Source organism: Rhinoraja longicauda, chromosome 7 (assembly GCF_053455715.1).
Source record: "Rhinoraja longicauda isolate Sanriku21f chromosome 7, sRhiLon1.1, whole genome shotgun sequence".
Lineage (NCBI taxonomy): Eukaryota > Metazoa > Chordata > Chondrichthyes > Rajiformes > Arhynchobatidae > Rhinoraja > Rhinoraja longicauda.
The window spans coordinates 21099583-21121735 of record NC_135959.1 but is presented as its reverse complement, the minus strand read 5'-3'; the positions used below and the strand labels follow the sequence as shown (position 1 = coordinate 21121735).

Below are 22153 nucleotides of genomic sequence, written 5' to 3'. Positions count from 1 at the left end.
GTTTAAAAATGCTGTTTTTATCATGTGAGAAGAACAATCTTAATACTCATACAGACACAAATCTGCACTTTCATGATTATCTACTCTTATGAGTATGGTAAAGTCAACTCCAGTTAAAATTGTTGTTAATATTTAACCAGTGGCTGATACTGAAGCACTGTAGTAAGACTCAAGGTAAGTAGTGTTGCATTTGTGATGCTTTCTTAATAAATACCTGTGATCATGCTATAGAACTTCTGAAATACATAATGTGTAATCAAGTATTTGAATTGTTCTTTGATTTGACTAACATATGCATAGTAAAACATTCGGAAAGTAAAAGGTTTATAGATAGACAAACTGGTTTTGAAGTTGAGCAGAAAGGTGGCAGTTTGAGCATTTCTTCAATGGTTGAAGTGTGTAGCATAGATCTTCCAAGATCATATATTTTGCAAACCAAATGGTGAATTACTTCCACTATATTGGGATGGTAACAAGGCACACATATTCTGGAAGGTTGATTAGAAGAAAATAGGTTGTTAGTAATTGCCCAGTTTATTTTTATAAATGAATTTGGAAGTCTTGCAGAACTTTTTTTTTTGATGAGTAAGGAGACTTGGAGTGAAACAATAAGTTTGTAGAATGTGGACTTAATATACTAGCCTCCCTCTTATCTGCAAATTGTATGATATTTCCATACTTTTTCATCTAAACCACTTCTTGTTTCACTATTTACATCGTGTTGAGCCTATTAACCAAGAGAAAGATATTGTGCTTTTAGCATGAGTTTTTAATTAGATTCTTTCATTTTAATATAGTAAGTAAACATTGTTTTCATATTTTGTCTTTATTTGGATTTTTGTCGTGAATTGTACTTATTTTCAAGTTGCAACTGATATAAATTAATATTGTTTGATTTGTAAATTCTGTGTTGTTTTTCCTATTAGTGACATTTAAGGCATTTTATACTAAATTGAAATTTTGATCCATTATCATTGATTCTTTCACTTCCCACTTCAGAGTTTGTTTCATAATAGGCCAGGTTTCCTACTTTTTAGTTGATGTCTGATTCAACCCCAAAAAAAAGATTTAACATGGTTTAGTGCTAATGTCAGAATTGTTAAATTTGAGCATTTCAAATTGTAAGTGTCCTTTGCTGCCCTGTACCCTATCTCTCCCCATCATCATGCTTGTGTGTACCTGCCATGCGGAGAGGATGGAGTTGATTGAATTTGCTAATTTCATTGAGCAGCTTAAAAACTACCTTGGGTAACTCTGTTCCTATTTTCCATGGGACCAAATATTTATCCCTGAGAAAGGAATTTTGTGTTTTGAGTAGTCTGCACACTCATGCCCATCCATTCCACATGACAACCTATTGAAATATGATATACCATGACGTTATACTATTGCTTATTTTTGAAATCCAGTGCTAAAAACGTACAGGCATTTCACGAGTATTACCCAAAAATCTGTTGCACTGATCATAATCTCTTTGTGTTAAATTTGATGCATAAACCAAAATTTTTAATCCTATGGCTCAATAAAAGCTTTTGTTTATAAGAACTGTGGTTTTAACAAGCCACTGAAGTTGTGGATGAATGATGCTTGCATTTCTGGAGCCACATGCCATTGAAATATGTGCTAGTTCTCTTGTAATTATACAATGTTCTGTTGTTCTATCATGATCGTGACAATGATTATGTTCTGTCAGGAAATTGGATTATTAATCAATACATTACACTTTTGAAATCTTGTTTTGAATTGTGTTTTTGACTGGTTAATTGTCTAGAAATGATAGTTTAATTCTGTTATGCTTCATTGTCGCCACTCTCAGTGAGTCATGTGACTGTCCCGACAGTTGTATAGAGGTCATCTTCAATTGTTTCAAAGAATGATTCAGCTAACCAGTCAGAACATATAGAGTTTTAAATCTAGATTGTAATTTAACTGTATAATTTTCAAATCAGCCACATGAGATAGGTTAGAAAGAGTAATTCAATATTGTGAAATTATAATGTCCTGATAAGTGCAACATTTAGATGTGTTCATTCTTAGTTAGCATTCATAGGGTTAAATCATGAAGGAAGTAGAATATAGCTGCTGCCTATTTGACAGAATTTGTGTTGTTTACTTTCCCCACCCCCATTCCGTCATTACCTTCTGTGGTTCCCTTCTGCTCGGCATCTGTAGATGTAAGTGTTCGCAGATGTTAGTGAAATATTGACTGAATTACTGTATGTCCATTTTCTTCCAGATAAGGGAACTGAATGTTGCGACTGCATTTGTGCCTTTTTGGGAAAGCACTACTCCTGAACGAACAGGAAGAATCGAGTGAATAGAGGCAGTGCATATTCAGTAGAGCACTGCAGTCTGTGGAGATGAATTCCCAATCAATTTGAAAGCAAGCCTACACAGTACCTCTATATAGCATTAGGCCTGGTTGTATTGGGTTGAAGCATTTTCAGTATTGAGAGCGTAATGTCATCTGGCACACTCAGCCATTTGAGATACATCAGACTATTGGACTGCTGCCCAGAATATTGCTGCAATACATGTTACGATTGGCTGTTCCCTCGATCAAGCATAGTTTCACGAGGGAAGCCAACTCCTTTTTTTAATCTGCAATAGCATGGCTGAATGCAGTATGCTGCCTTGTTAGTACTGCTTCCGTTCTCTTCTCGAGTACATGGAAAATGATCGGCTGTATATGTTACAGCGTATGCTGGTTTAAATAGTGAATGTTACTTTACAGAAGCATGATTTTTGTTTTATTTTTGTTTTCCTCAACAGGTATGTCATGAAAAGTGCCTTTGCTGAAGTCTGTGTTACTTGGAACTGCTTGTAGGTCGGTCTGCTCTCGTGAGTCTTGCTTGCTGCCAATTAGACAAATGTCTGGCCTAACGTGCAATTGAAAACCAAAATCTCTGCTGCATCTGTGGCTGCTGTTTTATCTTAAACGGAACATTACATCAAAGATCTGGAACAACAATCTACTGCAGGAAGAACTAACCAACATATGGAGGAGCTTATGCTGAATACAGAAAATCAATAACAAAGTGAATCAAGCACGATTCATATTCAATCAACTGATGTGATTGCGTCAAAACAACTTTTAATTAAAAGCAATAAAGTGAATGTGTCAGCAGAAATAAATTTTCAACAATCATATCGACAAAAAGAAAAAAGGGTTAAATCTCCACAAACGGAAGGCCACAACTCAACCAGTGACCGATCCACTACTTGCTGACTTGACTGTTTTGATGTTGACTAATTCATGGCAAACCAATTTTCAAGCAGCATTTTATGAAGTAATTGTTTTGTTTATGAACATTCAGAAATATTTTATATATTGAAAAAAATATCTTTTTGTTTTTAATTCTTTTGGCTGCTGCATTTCCCTCAGAATCCTGATATTAAGCTGTTCTAAAACACGCTAAAACACTTCGATTTATTATGGCTGTAAACGTTACTCCAGTACGTGATACAAAATGGCTGACATTAGAAGTGTGCAGACAGTTTCAGAGAGGGACATGTTCACGTTCAGACCAGGAATGCAAGTTTGCACATCCACCAAAAAGCTGTCAAGTTGAAAACGGACGAGTTATTGCATGCTTTGATTCTCTCAAGGTAAGACATTTTAACTTCAAGCATTTCACTGGTGCAGCTTCTAGTTTTTTGACACAAGGTCCATTGATCTGATTTGGAGACTCGGGACTCTGTAACCGTATCTTATTAGTGTGAACATATATTAGAATTTGACAAGTTTAAATGTGTATAGAACGTTGGCACTTTTCAGTGGACTGCTTTAATTATCTTTGGAGGGCAGAATAAGAATGTAACTTTTTTTCAAACATGCCTTGTAGCTTCTGAAAATAGTTTTTAACTACTCTAAGATATTACAGTATCCGAAGAAAAATACTTATGTACTATCAATGTTTCATCAAATGCACCTATTTATTTTCATAGAGATGAAAAATTGTTCTAAAATATTATAAGCCCTGAAAAGCTACATACATACCTCTTTAGCAATTACCCTTCCTAACAATGCGTTTAATCTTTGGACTATTTCCTTCACATTAGAGTCCTCAAATTATGCCTAAATTCCCACTCTGCTCATTTCTGTATCCAGAAACCTAGCTCACCCACTGCAACAACAAAAAAAATCTCTCCTACGACATCTTGTACTCCTCCTCGAAAACCTCTCAGGTTATCTCTGAACAGTACTTTCTTACCAGTTCGATTTTCTTTTTCTGTTCCTCTCCACTTAAAAATGTAATGATGGGAAAAGCTCACTCAGAATTTCTGTTAATTCCTAATGCTCTCCCTGCACCATAACACCTCTGTTGTTATAGGTTTAATGAGTGATTTTCTGACCTCTAACTTTGACGCTTTCTTTTATTCAAACAATCACATTTCCATTTTTATTTGCACCCATAGTGTACCCATCACTCCTTAATCAGAACTGTGTGAGTGTAAGTGTAAATAATGCTGAACTGATTGTCATCATTCTCTAGATTTGGCATTCCTATATTTGTCAAACCTCAGACTTCACTATCACAGTTACAACTCAAACATCTACCCTTGGATGACAAAGGCACCTTTATTCCACAACTAATCACTTTGTCAAACAAGATCTATTCTCCTCTCTCCTCTTATATATATGCTTTTGTGGACATCTTCCGCAACCATTAAGTCCAGTTGAAACAAATATGCTGCAGTACTGCTGCATCTGTTCCCATAATAATTTTACCATTTTGGTGCTATCTTATATCGGGTCATGAATATAGAAGTTACTTCTGGTGAATACCTGGTATCACAAAATGCTGTAGTAACTCAGCAGGTCAGGCAGCATCTAGGAGAGAGAGAATGGGTGACGTTTCGGGTCGATACCCTTCTTCAGACTGGACCCGAAGCGTCACCCATTCCCTCTCTCCTAGATGCTGCCTGACCTGCTGAGTTACTCCAGCATTTTGTACCTTCAATTTGTATCAGCATCTGCAGTTATTTTCCTACTCTGGTGAATACCTACTACTGGTGGTAAAAGGTTTACCTACATAGACCATTTTCTTTTGGAACTCCCTAACTCCTGTAATTTGGCCTGCCATACCTTTATTTTAAAAAGATTCACCTTGAAATCTATTTTCCTATACAAGCCAACAATGAAACTAACTCATAAACTTTTCCCAGTATTCTATCATCTTTCTGCTAGTCTGTAATATGTCATGGGATGGACTGATTGGCACATTTGCATGGAATTTTCAGCCTGTAACCCTCGTCACTGGGCAAATGTCAGATTGGTCTGCCTGAGATTGAACCCACAGAAAGCAATTGGACCAGATGGAGTGTCCAGTTGAATCCTCAGAACCTAATGGCAGCTGGCAGAAGTATTCAGACATCTTTAAACTCTTACTCCACCATTCTGAGTCCCCACCTACTTTTAGAAGATCACGGTACCAAAGAAAAGCAAGATAGCATACCTTAATGACTACTGTCCAGTAGCTCTTTCATCTGCCATCATGAATTGTTTTGAGAGGTTGGTCATGGCATGTTAAGAGGCTTCTGAACGGTCTTCCCATAAGATAGGGTGTAGGCCCGATCTTCCAATCTACCACCTTGCAGATGTTAGACATTTTTTTGTAACTCTGATGCTGCAATGTTGTAAACTATATTCTGCAATCTGTTATTTTTCTCTTTGCACTTACCTGTTGTACTTGTGTATGGCTTGATTGTATTCATTTATAGTATGATTTGATTTGACTGGATAGCACTCAAACAACAGCTTTTCACTCAGTATACTTGACTATAACAAACCAATACCAATAAAGAAAAAAGGTGAGAATTTAATGAACCAAGGCAGTTCATAAGTGACTCATTGTGCTGGTTAGTCAAAACAGTTTTGATAAGATCAGTGAGGTATAAAGATATAGGTAGAAAGTATATTGAAGTCGGGCCATGCCAGATCACGTTACAAAACACAAGGAAGTAGAAGAACCTCATTTATTTTTGCTTTGGTGGACGAATTAAGGATTGCTCCAACGTCAATGAGTTCTTAATGTTTTTTTGCTTGTAGCTTACGGCTTGTGGTGATGAATAAGAAGGGTAACAATGGGGAAAAGCACAGTTTTTAGTTCATGGCTTTTGTTGGTATTTTTAAAACACTGATTCAAATTCATTCTGTCTCTATATTCATACCCAGTCCTTCCAACATTCCATGATAACTGCAATTGTTGCTATTTTGACCTGCTGAGCATCCCCTGATTATAGATACATTATTGTTCGAGACTATGCCTTCATTGTCAAGGTCCTAATCTCTGGAATTCACTTCTTAATCGTCTTTCTCTTTCATCTTTTAAGATGTTCCTTAAAACATGTTATTTGGCCATCACTTTCGATCAAATACTGGAATATCAGCTAGGTGACAGGTTGTAGGATATTTCATCTGCACGGTGCCTTAGTACATTTTGCTAAGTCAGAGGCAGCAATACATGTGTCAAAATAAATTTGACGCCTGAATTAGCAGTTTGTTAAGCAGCAATTTTTTTTAGTTCCTATGTATCTCTCGGTTATAATATAAAGTGAATTCAACTTCACTGTATTCAAAGTGGGTTTTCTTCAGGTGCTCCCATTTCCTCACACATTCCAAAGACAGCAGATTTCTAGGTTAATTGGCTTCTGTAAATTGTCCCTTGCGTGTAGGATAGAACTAGTGTACGGGATCGCTGGTTGGTGCAGACTCGGTGGGCTGATGGGCCGGTTTCCATGCTGTATCTCTAAACTGAACTAAAAGTCAAATAATATAAGTTCTACAATACTACTACTATTAATACATGAATGGACATCTGAGAAAAGTAATCGGTGAACTATATTTGACAGTCCCTAAGCTTGCTGCTAACAGAAAGGTTGGTATAGGAATGGAAAAGAAAATTAAAATGGCTGGCATCTGGGAGATCCAGATGTCCTTAGCAGTCAGAGCGCAGGTGCTTGACAAAGTGGTTGTCTAGTCTGCGTTTGGCCTCACCGATGTAGAGGAGATCACAGGAATGCAATGGACAAGATTGGAGGAGGTGCAGATGAATATCTGACTGTTTACTTCTTGACATATAAAAGCAGACTTCAGCTGTACACAAGTTATTTCTTTACAACGATAAAAAGCCTGTTTGTTTCACCCCGGTTTTTTTTTGGTAATGAGCTCTCCAGCTGTCCTATCCACCATTTTTTTCCCCAATCCTTTAAAGAAAAACACTAACCAGTTATTCATCCAGTTATTCTTAACAGAACTTTCTAGGTAAATTCACTATCACTTGTGCCCACAATGCGGTACCTGACATCGAACTAATTATATGTAAAATGCTTTGGGATAGTTTTGAGATGTGTTACGGCACATGTGAATACAAGTTTCTGCTTGTTTCTCAAGCTCTGATTTTGTGACTCATCTTTTGAAACATTATGCACAGCTTTATAAGATTTTATATAAAGGAACGCATTATAGAAAATCATTTGATTTTTATTTGATTATGTGCTCAAATAGTGCAAATAGTAATGTTTGATTGTTCCACTCTGCTTCAGTCGAATTGAACTTCAGAAGCAGAGTGCGATCTGCAGTCACTTTGGTGCATGTCTTGTGCATAACACAGAGAATGAATTTCTACCTCCTGTGCCCTAAGCTGGATACATTACCAAAGAAAAGTTTGATGGATAAGCAACTCGGTGATAAGTTGCAGGAAATGTTAATACGTAGAATAGGGTACTTTAAAAAATATATATATTTTGCAATCATTGGCAGCAACCTCAGTTTCCAGCCAATAGGTTGCATTGATTGAGAATTTGAATCTTGTCTTAAATTCAGTGACATAAATTTCAGTGACATATTTCACAATTACTATCCTTCTTTAAAAGAGCAGTTTTTATTATAATAGTAAACTATTTTTTGTTTTGGAGAAGGAAATAGATTGTCTCAAATGTATTATTTTCCAGAGACCTTTTGCATCTTCTGGTCAGCAATAATTGGGCTTATCACACTGACGTCTTTGTGAATTCTTGAGTTTGTAAATTAGCTGCTAGGTTTCCTACAACCAATCATAGCTCACTAAAAATAGTTCCTTGGCTGTAAGTTACCTCAGGGCATTCTAACGTTGTAAAAGGGACTACATAAATATATATATTTTTCTCTCTGTCACTGATTTCAGACACAAAATATACTCCCCCCCCCCCTCCTCTCCTCCCCTCCTCGCAATGAAAACTGCCATAACACGTTGCTATTTAGACCATTTCTGAAATTGGAGCAGCTTTTGTGTAAAACATTTCAGGAGTTATCTATTTCTGTTTAAGTTGGCTCACTGTTCCATGTGGTCTGTCGTACAAAGACATGAGAGCAGGTTGATTTCACCCATTGTTTACTGAAAGGTGATCCAAGTAAAACATTTGTTGGCATGCTTTCTTGAGATGATGCTTTTTATTAATCATTTTAACCAAAGTTCAGTGACTGATTTACTGTCTGGTTTTTGGAAGAGCTAGAAATGTGTCTGGGGAATAAGCAACTCGACTAAAGTTTTTGAATATGTTTTTGCATATTTTTGGGTATGTTATTTACAATCCAGTCAAAGTTCTTCATCTGTTTTGTATTTTTCAAGGGGGGTTTCTGGGCCCTGGAATGTGTATGTAAAGGTTGAAAAAGTAACAAAGACATTTTGTCCTTTTAATATTTTTAACCTAGGAAAAAATGAAACAAAATATATTTTAATATTGAGAATAGAATTTAAAATTTTACTTCTCGTATGAATGTCTCAGAAGCTACGATAAACAACAATTTTGGACTTACTCCCTATTAATACTGCAAGACACTCTTAAGGCAGGAAAATTTGCAAAGAAAATGTTATACAGAGTGATGAAAGGGAAATATTAAGGCAGGGGAGCAATAGCACGATCAAAGACTGTTCAAGCAGAATCAGCAGAGAAAAAAAATATTGAATGGAAGAAATCAATTGGTCCAGTAACCCTATCCTCTAGATTAGCCATCCTTTGACACTCATGTCCAAATGTCAAGAGCAAATCTTTGTTGGCCCACACATCCCAGAGTCCAATAATGTGGTCCACGCAGCAATAGGTCCTTGGATGGCACCACCTCTGGCAGCTTGGGACAAGGTTTTGATTGCACATAAATCCTGCTCTTAGAGAGAACACGGGCTAGGTGCACTGCTGGAATTGGGACTTTTCATGTGGGCCAATTGTAAAGCCAGAGCTGAAGTTTGGTAATTTGGGCTGGATATGCAGCCTGTGGTTGTGAATGGGATCAGAAGTCGGGGCGCAGCCAGCAATGGAGGCATGTTGGCGAATTGGAAGGTGGGGGTGAGTAACAAGGTGAGAGGCAGTGGGCATGGACCCGTGTGCCTATACCCCCACAAATATAGTCCACCTCTCCATGTACCTACCAGTAAGTGAATGTTAATGCCAACTAGTAGTACAGCTTGGTCTCAAACTGCCTTACCCTCCCTCCCACGCCATCTTTTCCACTGGGATTGGCATTCATGTCGTAGCTTGTATGCAATGACTAACGCTGATTAAAATAAACTATTTGCTGGCAACTTCCACTCCACATTCGGAAGTTGAGGACCTTTTGAGCAATCCCCAGTTGAAGAGCTGAATGTCGTTCTATGATTACAGCTTGGTCATCAACATTGATGCCTTTAATGAGACATGGCAGACAGAAGATGGCCAGTTTAAGCCAGAAGGGACAAAAAGCAAAAGGCTGGAGGAACCTAGCAAGTCAAGCAGCATATGTGGAGGGTGGCGGGAGAAGGAATTGTCATCATTTCAAGCCGAGACCTGCAATAGGACTGAGAATGGAGAAGGTTGTCAGTATAAAGAGGAGTGGGAGAGGGTGGGACAGGGGCCAATAGGTGGACTGAGATGCGGTAATGGGATGGCAGGCAGATGCAGCAAAATGGAAGAGGGATGGAATTGTGAGACAGAAGCAGATGGAAGCAGACAAAAAAAGGGCCGATTAAACCAGTTTGGGGTCCGGGGAAGGAAGTGTAAAGTTAGAAACAACTGCTGGAGGATGATATGCAGGAAGAACATGTAGTATAAGAAAATAACTGCAGATGCTGGTACAAATCGAAGGTATTTATTCACAAAATGCTGGAGTAACTCAGCAGGTCAGGCAGCATCTCAGGAGAGAAGGAATGGGTGACGTTTCGGGTCGAGACCCTTCTTCAGACATGATGCTTGACATGAACATGATGTCTGAAGAAGGGTCTCGACCCGAAACGTCACCAATTCCTTCTCTCCTGGGATGCTGCCTGACCCGCTGAGTTACTCCAGCATTTTGTGAAGCTTGATATTTTTCTTGGGGCGCAACCAGAAGAAGATCATCTTCATGGAGTGAGATTCGCTATCGAGAATGAATTGGTCCTGCCTCTCAGCGACGCCCCTCCGGTGGAATTATTGAGCACCTTATAACACTTTGGGTCACTCTAACACAGAGCTGGGATCATCAAATGTATATGCCCCACCCTTGAAGCTTGAGATAAGGCCAAGGAGGACTTCTATTCTGACTTTGAATCAAATCCTGATCCTTATGGGCAATTTCAGTACCAGGGAAGGAAGAGACACAACTCTAGTAAGGTGAGATCAATAAGGAAGGATGGTGAATGTGCAATTCTTAGATGTTGTTTGCGGTCTGGTTGACCACATCTGCAGGAGTTGTGCAGTATGAGAGGGAACATTTAACTACCAGGCAGAGAGTGAGGGATAAGCTGGTAGTTAGGGAAGCCTCAAAGTACATCTCTCAAAGTTGTTTTTCTGTGTTGGAAAATGCATCCAGAACCAGGTTCACAGCACATCTGGTGGCTCAGCTGTCCAAGAGAGAAAGATAAAGTCCAAGGACAAAACAGTAGGTGGCCTAATGATGAAGAAAATGAAAAGGTGTTTCTATGACTGTTGATGTAGTCCATGAAAGTGTGCTGCTTCCCGAATGCCAGAGTCAAGAATACCACAGAACCATTGCAGTACATATTAAAGATTTAGGATCAGTGGCTGAGGTTCACGTGGGTGCTGGCATATAGTAAAATGAGTTTTGAAGTTTTGCAACTTGAATGCAGGGAGCCAGGTAGCTGATTTAAAAAGCAGGAACTCAAATAGTCAATAGTCAATTTATTTGTCACATACACATAGATGTGCGGTGAAATGAAAAATCACCCACAGTTCAACAATAAGACTAATAAAAATAAGCAATAAAAATATGCAATAACACACACAATCATAAACCAACACCAAACAAAAGAAACATCCATCACAGTGAGTCTCCTCCAGTCACCTCCTCACTGTGATGGAAGGCCAGAATGTATTTTTCTCTTCCCCTGCCGTCTTCTCCCACGGTCAGGCTGTTGGAGTTGCCACATCGGGGCGGTCGGGGCTCCCGACATTGAAGCGCCGCGCCGGACGGTGAAAGGTCCGCAGCGGGCCAACCCAAGCCCCGCGATTCGGGGAGGGCGAAGACGCTGTCGCTGCCGCTGACGGAGCTCCCGATGTCGGCCCCCACCCAGGGGCCTGCGGGCTTCCGACGTCCAGGCGGCCCGCTCCGAAGCCTCCGGTGACGAGTCGTAGCCGCTCCCGCAGCATCCGAAGGCAGCCAGCGCCCGTAGGTGGTGAGTCCGGGCCGCGGGCTCTGCGAACCAGAGCCCAGGTGGTCCCAACCGGAGGCCGCCAGCTCTAGGTAGGCCGCAGCGGGAACGGAGACACGACACAGAAAACAAAGGTCGGGTCTCCGTTCGGGGGACCCCCCCCCCCCCCACATAACACACAACCGCAAACACTACATCATATCTAAACTACAATTAAGACAAAAACAACAAAAAACACAAAAGACAAACAGACTGCAGGCAAGCCGCAGCTGCGAGGGCAGCGCTGGCTCCTCCTAAAGGTTGTAATCTTTGAATTACTTCTTGAGTGTTGCATGCTAGCCAATAGAGGACAGGGGACTGAGCAGGTGAGTTTGGGCAGCTGAAGAAGGTAACTTTGGATTTCTGTACTACTGGAAATGTTTGTGAGAAAAGTCGAAACTGTGCAAGCTGGACAGTTTGCATATGAATTTAAATGGGCTCAACGCCCTTGCAGGGGTGTTGGTTGGCGCTGTTGGCGAGGGTTTTAACTAATTTGGCAAAGGAATGGGACACAAAATAAGAGTTCAGTAGAGTGTGAGGAACAGTCAAATATAGAATGGAAAACTACAGGCACATGGGAGGAATGCAAGGCTGCATCTATTTTGACACAAGGAGAAAGCGAAGCAAGGCTGATGAGATGAGGATTGCGAATAACATGTGAGGATGCTATTACAGAGATGTGGTTGAAAGATAGGCAGTACTGGCAACATGCACTGGAGTATGAAGTTTTAGATGGCTTGAGATTGGTGCAGGTTGTAAACTAGTAGGAATGATCAATCAATAATCAATCAATCAAAATTGATTGTATTAATCAAGAAGCCTGCAGTAAGGATGGAAGATATCCCAGAGTGTTGTTCAATTTAGGATGCATGTTGGTGGAACTTGGAAACAAAAGGGGGCGGTCACTTTGCAGGTGTACTACAAGCCAGCAATTAGTCAAGACAAGATAGAAGACCAGATATGTTAGCAAATCGGAGAAAGGTACAAATAATGGTATTTATGAATTGTTAGCTTCATCTAGCTAAATGTATAACTAAGGATCTAAATGTTTAAATGCGGAAAATGTGCATGAAATTCCTTGATCATCTTGAAAGAATGTTTGGAATGTTTCTCTGCTGCTACTGTTTTCCTTCAGAACCAGCGGCCTTAATTATCTTTGGAGCCTTTTGTGAATTGATTAACAATCTGAAATATTTGATAAAATAATTCTCCTTTTGAGGAGAATAATTTTGCATCAACATTTGAATAAAACGTTGCTGCGGATTTTAAAAAAATTATAATACTGTTAATTGTGACTTCATTTTGAAAAACGGAATTCCTTTTATAAAAGGAAAATGATTATTTTAAAGTATTGGTAAATATTAAGAATAATTGCTAACTGCAAGCCTATATAAATAAGACATTGTTAATGCTTTTAAATGTCAGTTATTCTTTTAGAACACCCCGTTCAGTGTATTTACAGTATAATAACAAACCATTTCTTTGTTTACGCAACAGGCAAATTTCCCTCAACTCCACTCGGTTCTTGTTATCAATGTATCCTTCAGTCCTTTCGTGCGCATCTGGTTTTCCCCCAACTTAATCTTTGGCATTTGTCTCATCCACTCCCCAGGCAGATCCAAGCAATTTTCATTTTCTCAACATGGAGTAAAGAACTTTGCCCTGAATTTATTAGATTTATTAGTGATCTTTTTACATTATGAATGCTAGCATCGGACGTACCTATAAGTGAAAACCTTCGTACCACTTTAGTTCTTCTATCCTATCAAACCCCGACAGCAACAATTTTACGACCACTCGTCTTATCTGGAGAAAGGAACCTAACCGGTTCACTTACTTCAGCTTGCAAATTTTAAGATGCAAAGGCATATATAGCTTTGAATGTTGTTAGAAAATGACCATAGACAAATCTTTTTACCTCGCAGTGCTTTGTGTTGATGAATGTGGAATAGAATTGATGATAAACACAGAAATCTGCAGCCTACAATGCTTGTTTTCCTGGCTGTTTCGCAACAGTTTGGAGCTTGGAAAATTGCAGAATGGAAATTATAAGGCAGAATTGATCATTGATAATTAAATATTAAATAAGCTGCTTTTAGAACTCCAACGGATCCCACTACTGGCCACATCCTCCCATCTCCACCACTTTCTGCATTCCTCAGAGACTGTTCCATCCGCAACTCCCTGGTCAGCTCGTCCCTTCCCACCCAAACCACCGCCTCTCCAGTTACTTTCCCCTGCAACCGCAGGAGATGGAACACCTGTCCCTTTACCTCCCCCCTCGACTCCATCCAAGGTCCCCAACAGTCTTCTCAGGTGAGGCGAAGGTTTACTTGCACCTCCTCCAACCTCATCTACTGCATCCGCTGTTCCAGGTGTCAACTCCTGTACATCGGCGAGACCAAGCACAGGCTCGGCAATCGTTTTGCTGAACACCTCTGCTCAGTCCGCCTTAACCTATCTGATCTCCCGGTTGCTCAGCACTTTAACTCTCCCTCCCTTCGATTTGTACCAGCATCTGCAGTTATTTTCTTACAATGTCTTGTGTGAAGTTCTTAATTCACAAATCGTTTGCTTGTATAGAGTGTGCAAGCATCTGCACTCAATAGCCATCTATTCTGCAGCACGGTGTTTTTGGGGCAATCTACATATAAAAGGAGAAAGTCTGTCATTGTTTGGTGTCTTTCATTTGCCCACAGTTAAGTTTTCATTTTCAGTTTGCATTTTTTGCAAATGAAAGATAGTGAGCTTCTCTTCAAAGTATTGTAACTATTCTGCAAGCTTCTCAGGATTCAATTTAAAAAGCTGTATATTCCATGAATAATGATGAAATTGCCGTTGAGACATAGACATACAGTCATACGGTACGGCATAGCATGGTGACCAAATCTGAAAACAATACTCCAAATATCTTGTACAATTGTAATATAATGGTCCAACTTCAATACGCAGTACCCTGACTGGTGGAGGCCAATGTTCCAAAAGCCACATTTACCGGTACTCCTAGATCCCTCTGCTCTACAACACACCCCAGGGCCTCACCATTCACTGTGAGGTCCGGCTTTGGTTTGACTTTCTATAATGCAACACCTCACACTTACGTGCATTGAACTCCATTAGCCAGCCATTCTTCAGCCTACATGCCCAGCTGATCAAGATTCTGGTGTAATTTTTGAAACCATCCTCATACTGTACGATACCACCTACTTAATAATGATGCCTTGTACATTCTCATCTAAATCATTGATATAAACAGAAATAGGCCCAGCACTGATCCCTGAGGCACACCACCAGTCACAGGCCTCCAGTCTGATTTTGATCTTGTGTATAATCTGTTCTTCATGTTGCTCCTGTTATCAGAGTAGGTAATGTTCGGTTATGCAAATGGCAAAAATGCATCAAAGCTGCATCAAACCTAACAAAATCAACTGGTAGTATTTATATTCCACTCTCTTTGCCTAATACCATAATGCCAACAATTAACAGTTTTATTCTGTGTTGCTCTATCCAGAACTGCACAAAAAATTTTGGAAGGTTAAATAAAAAGTTATTGTCATTGTTTTTAATACTATTAGCTGCCTCAGATATAGATACTTTTAGCAAAGGATGTCACACCTGTTGAAGGGTGCAAATTGAACATTGATACATTTTCCAGTTAAAATGATTTGGCTGCATACAGAAGGAAACTTAACCCAGCAGAGCCAACCAAATTGGAAATTTGCCAGGGAGGAAATTGTTTAAAACCTTAGACCTGCTCTATCTGGAGACAGCATACTGCATCCATGGGCACGCAAAAGAAGGAGATGACTGCAGAGAAATGTTCAAGGTCTTTTCTATGGAAAATTGAAGCATGTTTTATTTACAATGTGCTGCTTCTAGGTATAAACATAAATAGTCTTCTGAATAGAATTTCCGCTAAATTGATTCCTGCAGATTTTAGTAGCAAAACATTAGCAGATGTGGATTGTATATCGAGCAGAAGAAATAATTGAATAACTGTATTACAGCTTGACCTCGTTGGTAACAAACAGATCTGTTTGAGTATGAAAATTAAAATATAAAATACGGGTAAAGTTGCCGGAAGATGAAGTTGATATTGTTTCTGTGTGAAAACCAAACATAGATCAGTACAGCACAGGAATGGGCTCTTCGACCCATAATGTTTGTGCCAAACATGTTGTCAAGTTAAACTGATCTCATCTGCCCGTACTAGATCCATATCCCTCCATTCCCTGAACTTCCACTTCTATTTAAAAGCCTCTTAAACGGCATTATCATATCTGCTTCCACCACCACCCCCTGGCAATGCATTCCAAGCCCCCACTACTCTCTGTGAACAGAAACGAGTCCCACACATCTCCATTAAACTTTCCCCCTCTCACCTTATAACCATGCCCTCTAGTGTTGGACAGCCACAGATGGCTGTGGAGGCCGTCAATGGATTTTTTTAAGGTGGGGTTTGACAGATTCTTGATTAGTAAGGGTGTCAGGGGTTATGGGGAGAAAGCAGGAGAATGGGGTTGAGAGGGAAAGATAGATCATCCATTATTGAATGACAGAGTAGACTTGATGGACCAAATGGCCTAATTCTGCTCCGAGAACATATGAACCAATGAGCATTTCTACCCTGGGGAAAAAGTTTCTTACGTCTAGCCTATCTATACCTCATAATTATATATACTTCTATCAAGTCTCTCAAGCTCTGTATCTGTATTGTACAAAGACTAATTGCAAAGTTCAATTGAATAAATTGGGAGTGTTGACATTTTTAAAAATGTATGTACTCCCGAGTACTGTAGGGAACAGCACGAAATAGGAAGGAACTTTATTTCATTCTTTCTTTGTCCTCCACACGCAGTACTTGGTTATTACTTGTGAGGAAAAAGGAGTGCAGGGTCGAGGTTTATATTTGAACCTTTCTATGAATATGTAATCAAAGGCACTGACTAGTTAAAAGAAGCTTCTAATTATCAACTACTGATGGATTTTAAAAAGGTGCTTTTAACATAGCACTCCCTGTCTGTTTTGCTGTCAGAGGAAGTTTGAAATTACGCTACAATGTATTGAACAGATGGAAAACAGTCAACATCATAGAGCAAAGTACTATATCTTCCCCTACATTTCACTTGTGGCTTGTTTAGAATATTGGATTAATTTTGTCCTCATTGCTTAGTACTTCAAAGTGATTTTTTTTCATCACCTTTTTTAGTCTAATGGTAAGTTGGAGGATAATTTCTTTATCTCATTCAGATTTGGTTATCTCTTTTTTTCCCCTCCTCCTTTGGCTTTACATTGAGTTGTTTTTCTTGCTGCTGTCATCAAAATACCGTCTCCCTCAGTCTCCAGTCTTGTCAGGTGTTTTGTTGCTAAAGGTACAATGTGGAAAGAGTGGCACCTACCCATTGATGCAAATATGGATGGAGTGAAGTCAAGATACAGTGCCCTCCATAATGTTTGGGTCAAAGACCCATTTATTTATTTGCCTCTGTACTCCACAATTTGACATTTGTAATAGAAAAATTTACATGTGGTTAAAGTGCACATTGTCAGATTTTATTAAAGGGTATTTTTATACATTTTGGTTTCACCATGTAGAAATTACAGCAGTGTTTATACATAGTCCCCCCATTTCAGGGCACCATAATGTTTGGGACACAACAATGTCATGTAAATGAAAGTAGTCATGTTTAGTATTTTGTTGCCTATCCTTTGCATGCAATGGCTGCTTGAAGTCTGTGATTCATGGACTTCACCAGTTGCTGGGTGTCTTCTCTGGTGATGCTCTGCCAGGTCTGTATTGCAGCTATCTTTAGCTTATGCTTGTTTTGGGGGCTGGTCCCCTTCAGTTTTCTCTTCAGCATATAAAAGGTATGCACATTTGGGTTCAGATTGGGTGATTGACTTGGCCACTCAAGAATTGACCATTTTTTAGCTTTGAAAAACTCCTTTCTTGCTTCAGCAAACTGTAACTTGGCCATCCTATTTTTGCGGCTTACCAGTGGGTTGCATCTTGCAGTGTGGCCTCTATTTCTGTTCATGAAGTCTTCTGCAGACAGTGGTCATTGACAAATCCACACCTGAATCCTGAAGAGTGTCTCTGATCTGTCGGACACGTGTTTGGGGATTTTTCTTTATTATAGAGAGAATTCTTCTGTCATCAGCTGTGGAGGTCTTCCTTGGCCTGCCAATCCCTTTGCGATTAGTAAGCTCACCAGTGCTCTCTTTCTTCTTAATAATGTTCCAAACAGTTGATTTTGGTAAGCCTAATGTTTGGCTGATGTCTCTAACAGTTTTATTCTTGTTTCTCAGTCTCATACTGTCTTCTTTGACTTTCATTAGCACAACTTTGGTCCTCATGTTGATAAAAAGCATAAACGTTTCCAAAGGTGATAGAAAAACTGGAGGAAAGACTAGGTGCTGAGAGCTCTCTTATACCTGCATTGAGGAGGCATTTAAACAAACCTGAGCAATTACAAACACCTGTTAAGCCATGTGTCCCAAACATTATGGTTCCCTGAAATAAGGGGGGGACTATGTATAAACACAGCTGTAATTTCTACATGGTGAAACCGAAATGTATAAAAATACCCTTTAAGAAAATCTGACAATGTGCACTTTAACCACATGCGATTTTTTTTCTATTACAAATCTCAAATTGTGGAGTACAGAGGCAAATAAATAACTGATGGGTCTTTGTCCCAAACATTATGGAGGGCACTGTATGTTCTCTTGTTGATAAATTCAAGGAAGAATGGAATTAGGGAACGGAACAGGAGGAAATCACAAATGGAAGGGAATGGAAATAACCAGCAATCTGTGTTCTTGGGTGATGAGGGTTATTTAGACAATAGACAATAGGTGCAGGAGTAGGCCATTTGGCCCCTCAAGCCAGCACCGCCATTCAATCTGATCATGGCTGATCATTCTCAATCAGTACCCCGTTCCTGCCTTCTCCCCATACCCCCTGACTCTGCTATCCTTAAGAGCTCTATCCAGCTCTCTTTTGAATGCATTCAGAGAATTGGCCTCCACTGCCTTCTGAGGCAGAGAATTTATTTATTTATTTGTGTCATCACACAACTGTTTGCCAATAGCGAGCAAATTTTAGTGCCACGTCGTTGGTCTCTGCAAGATCCTTTACAGTGCATGTGTCATGCAGCATTTCACAGCTCAGGAGATGTTCCATAGTCTGGAGGCCCCGTCCGCACTTGCAGACTGCCGCATCTTCAGTATATCCCCACTTCAGCATGTTAGATTTGCTCCTCCCCATGCCTGTCTGCAGTCTGTTGAGACTGCACCAGGTTATCCACAGTTGGTCGGAACCTGGTGGGAGTTTCTCAGAGGGATCGATTGCCATGTGAATGTCTTCCGGAGATTTCTTTAGTCTCTCTTCCCAGAGTTTGAGCCTTCTGGGAAGAAGTCCAGGGGATGGACAGAAGAGAGGAAACTTCTGCGTGATTTCAAATGCTGAGGCAGCAAAGGGTGGTCATGTAGGGGGTGTCTTTCATCTGATTGTCTGAGGCATTCTTTTTGACTGGCTACAGCTCTTCTGATTCCAGGAGGTGCAAAGACAGAGAGTAGGTAGATGTTGTCAGTCTTGGTAGGTTTCATGCATCCACTGATGCAGCGACAGCTTGTGTTTAGCACAGGATCGATCTTCCTTGCATGAGCTGAGCGCTCCCATACTGCGCAGGCATACTCAGCAGTGGAGAAGCAGAGAGCCAGAGCTGTTGATCGAATGGTTTTAGAATTTGCTCCCCATTTTGAGGTACTCAGCTTGTTAAGAAGAGCATTTCTGGAACTAACCTTTCCTTTAATCTTGGTGATATGTGTTTTGTAGGTCAGAGATCCATCAAGAGTCACACTGAGATAGACTGGACTGTCACAGTGCTCCAATCTGACTCCATTCCAAATGATCTTCAACCTTCGATTTACATACTTGTTCTTCAAGTAGAAGGCGCAGACTTGGGTTTTCGATGGATTGTCAGGTGATTTTCTTTGTAGTATGATGACAAGTTGACCAAAGCCTCACACAGAGTAGCTTCTGCCTCAACGAAGTCAGCACTTTGGGTTGTAATACACAGGTCATCTGCATAAATGAAACTCCTGGTGTTGGGATGGATAGGCTGGTCGTTAACATAGATATTGAACAAGGTGGGTGCCGGGGCACTTCCTTGAGGGAGGCCGTTTCTCTGCCTGCGCCAGCGACTTTTCTTTCCTGACAGCTCGACCTAGAAGCATCCTGTGGAGAGGGTGAAGTGACTGGAAACTGAGAAGAATTGAGGTAAAGGCCTGCTCATGATGCGTGGCAGCTTGATGTTTGTGAGCAGTTTAATTAGTTGGATTTGTGGACACCTATACAAAGATAGTATTTACAGGTCCCTTTACCTGTGACTAAATGAATTTATTCTGAATTACTAATTCATTGCTCATGTTGCTTTACACTTCGTTATCCTTTCCTGCTGTGAGCAAAGGCACATCCAGTTAAAGCAGGCTGCTGCATTCCAATGTACCCAGAGTTGAATGAGTCATAGGTGATACGATTTGCAATGGTGATTATTTCAGATTATATTTAAGAAATCAGGTAAATTGTAGTAGCTAATTCCCTTCTTCTTTAATGTTATCAGCGGCCTGATCCCTGGACAAAGCTACTTCTAGCTTGGTGCAGTTAGCTCTCAGTTATCAGCATAATCTATGGCCTTTCCCTAAGCTGACTGCACTGATACAAACACACTGGAAAATAAGAATAGCAGTAGGCCGCAGAGTATCACAAGGCTGACCACCAGTCAGTGTGATCGTGACTGATCTGCCTTGAGCCTCGACATCTCTTCTGTTCCTGTTCCTCCATTGCCCTCAATTCCCCAATCTTTAAAATAATTATATCCCTCTTAAATACAAGTGCAACGTTGCTAGCAGGTTAGTCACTGACAACAGTGTTGTCATAGCTGAATGTTAAGTTGAATATTTGTGGATGACTTGCCATTTCAAACATTCAAAATCAGTTGAGACCCCTTTCAAAAAAATGTAAACATTTAAATTATTACAGTCTTTTCAAAGTTGGAAGACAAAACTGGCTTGCACTCATTGAACTCATTAAATCAAATAAAAACATTCCCTTTCCTTTCTTGGCAGCTAATTTTTCCCATTCATTTTAATGGGTCTGTTCTATATTCGTTAACTGGGCACAAATTCTGCCAGCGGACTTTTGAGCCTGAGAGCTTGAAAATCTGCAGAGATTTCTGCCACAATATTGAACTGGATCAGATCTCCATAAATACAGTGCAGTTTCCTGCAGTCAGCAGTCTGCAGAGGTAAAAGATGCACTGCCATCTCTGCTCCAGATTAGCCCAGTTACGAGTATCTGCTGGTAAATCCACGTGGAATTCGACAATAGATTGACCCCAGTATTTGAGATTCTGTTTAGGAAATTGGAGCAGTTACACTTTCCAGCTTTGTTATTTTGAGTGTTGGCAGAGTGAAGCATTGAAACCTAATTGTTAATATGGAAAGAAATGTTGCTCCATTTTTCGTAATGTTGATTCCAAGAATATAGGGAGTGGTGCTATTAGCTCCACTACTTTAAAAGTAGTTTAAAAACACTTAAGGGAGAGCGGAGTCAGGGGGTATGGGGAGAAGGCAGGAACGGAGTACTGATTGAGAATGATCAGCCATGATCACATTGAATGGCGGTGCTGGCTTGAATGGCCGCCTCCTGCACCTATTGTCTATTGTCTATAAAAGTGGTAGTCCTCTGTCATCATGGAGTTAAATATTGGTGATCGCCCAACTTGCTCTCGGCAACCAACTTGTCCCATCTACACTAGTCCCACCTGCCTGCTTTGGGCCCATTTCCCTCCAACCCTTTGCTATCCATGTACCCATCCAAATGTTTCATATTTCAAAGAAATGAAATTCAATTAATAGCCTCTCTAAGTTATTTGAATTTGAAGATTTGCCCTAATGTTTGATATCATCCCTTAATATTCCAAGCCTTCTTTAACAAAAAATAATGTCATTTAACAAGGCTACATTCCTCCCAGAAGCAAAAACATTTTATGTGTTGACACAAAGTGTCCAGGCATTATTAATCTGAAATTGCCCATCAGTACATGAGTAAATTGATTCACATAATGCAGTATAAGGAATTTTGATCATTCAGTTCTTTCAGATGCTTTCTTGGTTTTAAGTGTCACTAGTAAAGAGAATAACTTGTAAGTGCTATTGTAACCTACAAAATGAAGAAACTAAATAAACACCGATCTGATGCTTTTCAGGATAATATCAATATTCTTAATTCACTATTGACATCGTGTAATTCAAAGTATTTTGAGTAGATGGATTTTCTGCTGCCATTTTAAAAATATTTCTTTATGTTCTTTATGATGTTGATTAACATTGCCCGAAACCATTTTAGTGAAAAGGGAGGGAAATTCATGTTCCTTAATTCAGGAGAAAGGCTCAATGGAAGAATCAATCAAACCAACGGAAGATATACGACATGAGGAGGGGGG

At 39.9% G+C, this 22153-nt stretch overlaps 1 protein-coding gene across 11 annotated transcripts in view; it reads left to right on the top strand.

Annotated features, from left to right (window-relative positions):
• The window catches only part of mbnl2 (muscleblind-like splicing regulator 2), a 142400-nt gene that overhangs the window by 65660 nt on the left and 54587 nt on the right, over positions 1-22153 (top strand). For 8 of the 11 annotated variants that reach the window (XR_013547461.1, XM_078402252.1, XM_078402253.1 and 5 more), the window contains exon 2: positions 2773-3609. Coding sequence is in view for 10 of the 11 variants with exons in the window: in XM_078402252.1 (XP_078258378.1) it covers positions 3436-3609 (174 nt within the window). In the remaining variant the exon portion in view is untranslated. Of the gene's footprint in view, positions 1-2137; positions 2175-2609; positions 2637-2772; positions 3610-22153 lie in introns of those variants that run through there. The other 3 variants (XM_078402249.1, XM_078402246.1, XM_078402245.1) reach the window with 3 other exon arrangements.